Source organism: Beta vulgaris, chromosome 1 (assembly GCF_026745355.1).
Source record: "Beta vulgaris subsp. vulgaris cultivar EL10 chromosome 1, EL10.2, whole genome shotgun sequence".
Lineage (NCBI taxonomy): Eukaryota > Viridiplantae > Streptophyta > Magnoliopsida > Caryophyllales > Amaranthaceae > Beta > Beta vulgaris.
This window is the reverse complement of record NC_079202.1, coordinates 54,224,047-54,232,781: the sequence shown is the minus strand read 5'-3', so window position 1 is coordinate 54,232,781 and position 8,735 is coordinate 54,224,047. Positions and strand designations below refer to the sequence as shown.

The following is an 8,735-nucleotide window of genomic DNA, read 5'->3' as shown; positions in this document are numbered from 1 at the left end:
ATGATTCATAAATGTATTCCATCAACAAAATTAAAGTCGGTCTTCTTTGAATTATTACTTATCCCAAATCACTTCTTACTATTCTCTAACAAATTCCATCTAGACCCACAAAAGACATATATACTTACATATCTCAAAGATCCGTTAATCTCTACTCCAACTACCATTTAAACCACCAGAAATTACAAAAAAGACGGCAAATCATTACTCTTAACTATCTTTCAAACCTCTAGCAACTATAAAACTCCCATAAGTATATTAAAAAAAAAACTACTTCCTCACAATAATATATACTCAGAACATACTATTATAACGCCTCCACTTAAAATAGGTTCGATTCAATTCTCAAAAACTACCTCATTTGACATTATATACCAAATCCTAACAATCCACGTATCTAGCAAACTAGAGACACATACGCTCGCTTCAAAACCTATCCATTTCACATAAACACACAACTTCATCAACCTAAACGACATAAAAGTCCCATGCACCTCAACATAAATAAGAAGGAAACACATTAACACATGATCCAAAACCCACCACAAAGAGACATTGATGATTCGTCAACAGACCATAACAATAAACAGCTCACGTTATTAAAGATCCTAATGTTGAATAACAACTTGACACAATAAAGATTGTCTCTCAAGAAAACTTATCCTAGCAGTGCTTATCTACCTTATTTGAATATCAATATAAACCAATCAACACTTATCCTTAACCACTTCTTACGATTCTTAAGATATTTCCATCAAAAGCCATAGAAGATACATACTTCCAAATCTTAAAGACGCGGATCACCACACTAACTAGCTTTCAAACCTCCAAAACCACAAAACTCACCATAAGTCAAAACACAGATTACTTCCTCTTGATAATTTTTCCTCAAAACATCCTTTTATAACATCTCCACTAAGAACAAATTCCTTTTATGTCTCATAAGCTCCGTCATTTAACATTATCTAACTACTTCTAAAAATCCAACAAATCTAACAAACTAGAGAGAATACACTTGTTTCAAAAGCCCTTAGTTCCATCAACTTATAACACATAAAACTCCAAGAACCTCCACATGCCTAAGAGGGAAAAACACCAACATATAATCCAAAAATCACCGCAAAAGTGCCTTCGTAATTCTGTCTTGATGCCAAATAAATGACCCAATGTTAATCCCACAAAGGAAAATGTCCATTAAAAGATCAATGTAGACCATTATAAACTCGTAGTACATCATGTTCGATTCTTAAACAAAATATATCCATTGACTAACCCAAATTTCTCAATCATGCATGATCCATAACTACATGATTCATAAATGTATTCCATCAACAAAATTAAAGTCGGTCTTCTTTGAATTATTACTTATCCCAAATCACTTCTTACTATTCTCTAAAAATTCCATCTAGACCCACAAAAGACATATATATACTTCCATATCTCAAAGATCCGTTAATCTCTACTCCAACTACCATTTAAACCACCAGAAATTACAAAAAAGACGGCAAATCATTACTCTTAACTATCTTTCAAACCTCTAGCAACTATAAAACTCCCCATAAGTATATTAAAAGAAAAAACTACTTCCTCACAATAATATATACTCAGAACATACTATTATAACGCCTCCACTTAAAATAGGTTCGATTCAATTCTCAAAAACTACCTAATTTAACATTATATACCAAATCCTAACAATCCACGTATCTAGCAAACTAGAGACACATACGCTCGCTTCAAAACCTATCCATTTCACATAAACATACAACTTCATCAACCTAAACGACATAAAAGTCCCATGCACCTCAACATAAATAAGAAGGAAACACATTAACACATGATCCAAAACCCACCACAAAGAGACATTGATGATTCGTCAACAGACCATAACAATAAACAGCTCACGTTATTAAAGATCCTAATGTTGAATAACAACTTGACACAATAAAGATTGTCTCTCAAGAAAATTATCCTAGCAGTGCTTACCTACCTTATTTGAATATCAATATAAACCAATCAACACTTATCCTTAACCACTTCTTACGATTCTTAAGATATTTCCATCAAAAGCCATAGAAGACACATACTTCCAAATCTTAAAGACACGGATCACCACACTAAGTAGCTTTCAAACCTCCAACAACCACAAAACTCACCATAAGTCAAACCACAGATTACTTCCTCTTGATAATTTTTCCTCAAAACATCCTTTTATAACATCTCAACTAAGAACAAATTCCTTTTATTTCTCATAAGCTCCGTCATTTAACATCATCTAACTACTTCTAAAAATCCAACAAATCTAACAAACTAGAGAGAATACACTTGTTTCAAAAGCCCTTAATTCCATCAACTTATAACACATAAAACTCCAAGAACCTCCACATGCCTAAGAGGGGAAAACACCAACATATAATCCAAAACTCACCGCAAAAGTGCCTTCATAATTCTGTCATGATGCCAAATAAATGATCCAATGTTAATCCCACAAAGGAAAATGTCCATTAAAAGATCAATGTAGACCATAATAAACTCGTAGTACATCAAGTTCGATTCTTAAACAAAATATATCCATTGACTAACCCAAATTTCTCAATCATGCATGATCCATAACTACATGATTCATAAATGTATTCCATCAACAAAATTAAAGTCGGAATTCTTTGAATTATTACTTATCTCAAAATCACTTCTTACTATTCTCTAACAAATTCCATCTAGAGCCACAAAAGACATATATACTTCCAAATCTTAAAGATCCGTTAATCTCTTACTCTAACTAGCTTTTAAACCACCAGAAATTACAAAAAAGACGGCAAAGCATTACTCTTAACTATCTTTCAAACCTCTAGCAACTATAAAACTCCCCATAAGTATATTAAAAAAAAAACTACTTCCTCACAATAATATATACTCAGAACATACTATTATAACGCCTCTACTTAAAATAGGTTCGATTCAATTCTCAAAAACTACCTCATTTAACATTATATACCAAATCCTAACAATCCACGTATCTAGCAAACTAGAGACACATACGCTGGCTTCAAAACCTATCCATTTCACATAAATATACAACTTCATCAACCTAAACGACATAAAATTCCCATGCACCTCAACATAAATAAGAAGGAAACACATTAACACATGATCCAAAACCCACCACAAAAACGCATTGATGATTCGTCAACAGACCCATAACAATAAACTGCTCACGTTATTAAAGATCCTAATGTTTAATAACAACTTGACACAATAAAGATTGTCTCTCAAGAAAACTTATCCTAGCAGTGCTTATCTACCTTAATTGAATATCAATATAAACCACAATAAGCCCATAATACATCATGTTCAGCAAATAATATCATAGTTGAAAAAAAAATCTCTGAATCATTTAAAATGCTTCATAACCAAACGATTCGTAATTTGTATTCCATCATCACAACTTAAGTCAATTTTTACTCAATCAACACTTATCCTTAACCACTTCTTGCGATTCTTAAGATATTTCCATCAAAAGCCATAGAAGACACATACTTCAAAATCTTAGAGACACAGATCACCACACTAAGTAGCTTTTAAACCTCTAACAACCACAAAACTCACCATAAGTCAAAACACAGATTACTTTCTCCTGATAATTTTTCCTCAAAACATCCTTTTATAACATTTCCACTACGAAAAAATTCCTTTTATTTCTCATAAGCTCCGTCATTTAACATCATCTAACTACTTCTAAAAATCCAACAAATCTAACAAACTAGAGAAAATACACTTGTTTCAAAAGCCCTTAGTTCCATCAACATATAACACATAAAACTCCAAGAACCTCCACATGCCTAAGAGGGAAAACACCAACATATAATCCAAAAATCACCGCAAAAGGGCCTTCATAGGTATCTCATGATGCCAAATAAATGTAATCACGTTATTCGGGATTTCGATCCAATGTTAATCCCACAAAGGAAAATGTCCATTAAAAAATCAATGTAGACCAAGATAAAAGCTTAAAGAGGAAAGAATCATAACTTGATTATATTAAAGTAATGAAAAATAAGGAAACCTTTATATAGGTAACACAAACTAACTCAAGCTAAAACAAAGGAAAAGAAAGTGGGATCATGGCCCACGAAACATACTGCTAATTTGCTAATACTTAGAAAATGAATTAACAAATAAATACCCACTAACTTATGAGTCCTAAATAAAAGCAAAGTCAAACAACAACTTTGAAGCACTACTTCCACTAATTATCCAACAGACCATAATAAACTCGTAGTACATCAAGTTCGATACATAAACAACATATATCCATTGACTAACCCAAATTTCAAAATCATGCATGATCCATAACTACATGATTCATAAATGTATTCCATCAACACAATTAAAGTCGGCCTTCTTTGAATTATTACTTATCCCAAATCACTTCTTACTATTCTCTAACAAATTCCATCTAGACCCACAAAAGACATATATACTTCCATATCTCAAAAGATCAGTTAATCTCTACTCCAACAAGCATTTAAACCACTAACAACTATAAAAAAGACAACAAATCATTACTCTTAACTATCTTTAAAACTTCTAACAACTATACAACTCCCCATAAGTATATAAAAAAAAAAAAAAAAAACTACTTCCTCACAATAATATATACTCAGAACATCCTATTATAACGCCTCCACTTAAAATAGGTTCGATTCGATTCTCAAAAACTACCTCATTTAACATTATATACCAAATCCTAACAATCCACGTATCTAGCAAACTAGAGACACATACGCTCGCTTCAAAACCTATCCATCAAAAGATTCGTAATATTTCGTCAACACAACTTAAGTTAATTTTTACTCAATCAACACTTATCCTTAACCACTTCTTACGATTCTTAAGATATTTCCATTAAAAGCCATAAAAAACACATACTTCCAAATCTTAGAGACGCATATCACCACACTAAGTAGCTTTCAAACCTCTAACCACCACAAAACTCACCATAAGTCAAAAACACAGATTACGTCCTCTTGATAATTTTTCCTCAAAACATCCTTTTATAACATATCCACTACGAACAAATTCCTTTTATTTCTCATAAGCTCCGTCATTTAACATCATCTAACTACTTCTTAAAAACCAACAAATCTAACAAACTAGAGAAAATACACTTGTTTCAAAAGCCTTAGTTCCATCAACATATAACATATAAAACTCCAAGAACCTCCACATGCCTAAGAGGGAAAACACCAACATATAATCCAAAAATCACCGCAAAAGGGCCTTCATAGGTCTCTCTCCTGATGCCAAATAAATGAAATCACGTTATTCGGGATCTCGATCCAATGTTAATCCCACAAAGGAAAATGTCCATTAAAAAATCAATGTAGACCATAATAAACTCGTAGTACATCAAGTTCGATACTTAAACAAAATATATCCATTGACTAACCCAAATTTCTCAATCATGCATGATCCATAACTACATGATTCATAAATGTTTTCCATCAACACAATTAAAGTCTGCCTTCTTTGATTTATTACTTATCCCAAATCACTTCTTACTATTCTCTAACAAATTCCATCTAGACCCACAAAAGACATATATTTCCATATCTCAAAGATCCGTTAATCTCTACTCCAACTAGCTTTAAACCACTAACAACTACAAAAAAGACAACAAATCATTACTCTTAACTATCTTTAAAACCTCTAGCAACTTTACAACTCCCCATAAGTATATAAAAAAAAAAACTACTTCCTCACAATAATATATACTCAGAACATCCTATTATAACGCCTCCACTTAAAATAGGTTCGATTCGATTCTCAAAAACTACCTCATTTAACATTTTATACCAAATCCTAACAATCCACGTATCTAGCAAATTAGAGACACATACGCTCGCTTCAAAACCTATCCATCAAAAGATTCGTAATATTCCGTCAACACAACTTAAGTCAATTTTTACTCAATCAACACTTATCCTTAACCACTTCTTACGATTCTTAAGATATTTCCATTAAAAGCCATAGAAGACACATACTTCCAAATCTTAGAGACGTAGATCACCACACTAAGTAGCTTTTAAACTTCTAACAACCACAACTTAATAGCAAGGTAATCAAATCTGCCAGATTTATAGCTTTCTTCACATATCTCTGACTAAGACCAATCAAGCAATAGCAAGGTAATCAAATCTGCGAGATTTAAAGCTGACTAATGAAGGATCACTTAATGAGACAATAAGTTAATATGACACCAAACCACTACCATTCTAACATGTAAGAAAAGCTCTAAATCACTTCTCCAAACCACTTCCCGATAAATAAGCTCTAATAGCTAGAGATGTTAGAAGTATAACATGATACTTACAATACCTTAGGCCAAATAGAAGCTTAAAGATGCACCAAAACATCAACTAAATTTATCAAACTCTAGAATTGTATACTATGTATTTCACCCAATTGATTTTACAAGAACCAACAATTATATAAATTAAAATGTCGCCCTTGAAATGAGTTCTTTTATAATATAATTACAAACCATCATGGTTAACCACAAAAAGCCTGCTTTCCTCCCATAATATGTTTTCCTTACAAACATTTAAGAGCCATGAAGTTCCTCAACGATAACACACCCTTCTAGAGTATATGAGCCACAATCGAGAATTTTTCATGTCAACAACAAACCTGACCTTAACACACTAACTTCTGGAAAACAAAATCCTAAGCACGACAAAACGACCTTCAAAAGCACATGAATTACAGCATGCACATTCCTTCAAAAAGCTAATTAACAAGCCTCCACAAAATTTGCTAATTTTTATAAATAAATAAAAAAGAACTGATTCATTAAGAAGAGAGCCCCAAAAGAAAAAAAAAAAAAAAACTCACGTATCAAGTCAATATATCTAAGCAATCAAACTTCTGCAAGAACCCTCACACAACTTTCAAACGATCAAATATCAACATTTAGATAACTAATACATGCATACCTCAACTATTTTAATTTGAAGTTCTAAAGAAAAATGTTTTGTCCAATAGGAGGACATAGGCAGAGCCTAAGATAAACAAAAGACCCCTACTTCAGTAAATTCATAACTCTACTCATCAAAATCAACAAACGGCAATCACGTCGATTGAGCTACTCTATACTACAAGATGCTACAAGTATGGAATGATAAGTATATCAATCTCCCCCATACAGTATTGGATGGAGATAGATCATATACCCAGAGATTCCCCTTTAGATGGGAAATTCATCCAAGTATGGAAAAAAGAAAGTAATTGTAGAGCTCTTTCTGAAGACAAATTAAACTACAAAGTATAACCTCATTACTTAAAAGAAGAATCCGCAGCTGCTCCATAATTTAACCAAAACTCCAACATATAAAACACCAGTTCTAACTTTCTTCCATTACACCCAAATACCTATATCAAGTAATCTACAGCATGCAGTACTAAACTGAATAGACGTTGTTGCCATGTTTGATGAAAACACATCATGATAAAACACACGCCCCCATTTCATAGTTTATACTAGCGAGTCAGTACTACAATAGTAAGTAGTAACAATCAATTCCGAAAAAACAAAAAATTCAACAACCACAATTACATTCACCCCAAAAACCCTGCATAAACCTAAACCACAAAAAAATAAAAACACAGCAATCAAACAACAACAAAAAGAATTTCAAAGTTTATACTACCAAGTCAATACTGCAATAGTAAGTAGTAACAATCAATTCCGAAAATACAAAAAATTCAACCAACAACAATTCACATTTATCCCAAAAACCCCGCATAAAACTAAACCCCAGAAAAATAAAAAATAAAAACACAAAAATCAAACAACAACAAAAATAATCACTTATCTTTAGTAGAAACACCATATTTCTCCTGCAATTTCGTGATTTCCTCTTCCTTCTTTTTGAAATCAACCTTCTTGTTCATCTTAGCAGGTTGATAATACAGCACAATGAGATAACGATTAGCGACATTAAACCCAGAGAGATGATCGACGGCAGTTTTAGCGTCATAAATATCCTCGTAAACTACGAACGCAGTTCCTCGAGTATCCTTATTAGTTCCGACACGAATTTGTCGAATTGCTCCGTACTTTCCGAAAATGTCGTACATTTCTTCGCTGGTGATGTTGAAGGGAAGATTTCGAACATAGAGAACTCTGTTAACTTCTGGAGGTAGACGAGTGTTGGCTTTCCTTAAACTAATCGACATTTTTTAGGGTTAGGGTTCATAAATTTGAGGTTTGATGAACGAGATTGCGAATTTTCTAGTGATAGGGTTGAGAATTCTTTCAGACAATGTTATAACGTTATGATTTAGGGAAGAACTGGTATATGAAGAGGGAAGATATTGAAAGTAAGGCGGTTTTGTGAAATTGCTTTGTCGGTTAAAATAAGCGTGTAATGCGTGTTAAAAAAAATGCCCGTTAGAGTTCTGATTTACGCGTTTAAAGAATTGGATTTGTTTTAGAGGCTTAGACCATTGTCATCTACTAGAGATGTCAAAAACTGGGCCGACCCACGGGTGAACCCGCATGCGACCCAGACCCAACCTGTTCCGAGCCGAGAGTGGTCGGTTGGAAAGCCGACCCATTCCGACCCAGTGTTCACCCGTGCCCAGTTTAACCCGTTGAATTAGTAACCCAACCTGAGTTGGGCCGACCCAGTTGTACCCGTACCTAGTTGCACCCGTGAATAACGATCCAGACC

The 8,735-nt window shown here is 33.3% G+C and overlaps 1 protein-coding gene across 1 annotated transcript; it reads right to left on the bottom strand.

Moving 5' to 3' along the window:
• Positions 1 to 7,671: 7,671 nt before the first annotated feature.
• LOC104905278 (splicing factor 3B subunit 6-like protein) lies at positions 7,672 to 8,422 on the bottom strand. Its single transcript, XM_010693758.4, has one exon. The coding sequence runs from the start codon at positions 8,236 to 8,238 to the stop codon at positions 7,867 to 7,869; it is 372 nt and encodes a 123-aa protein (XP_010692060.1). The 5' UTR covers positions 8,239 to 8,422; the 3' UTR covers positions 7,672 to 7,866.
• Positions 8,423 to 8,735: the final 313 nt, after the last annotated feature.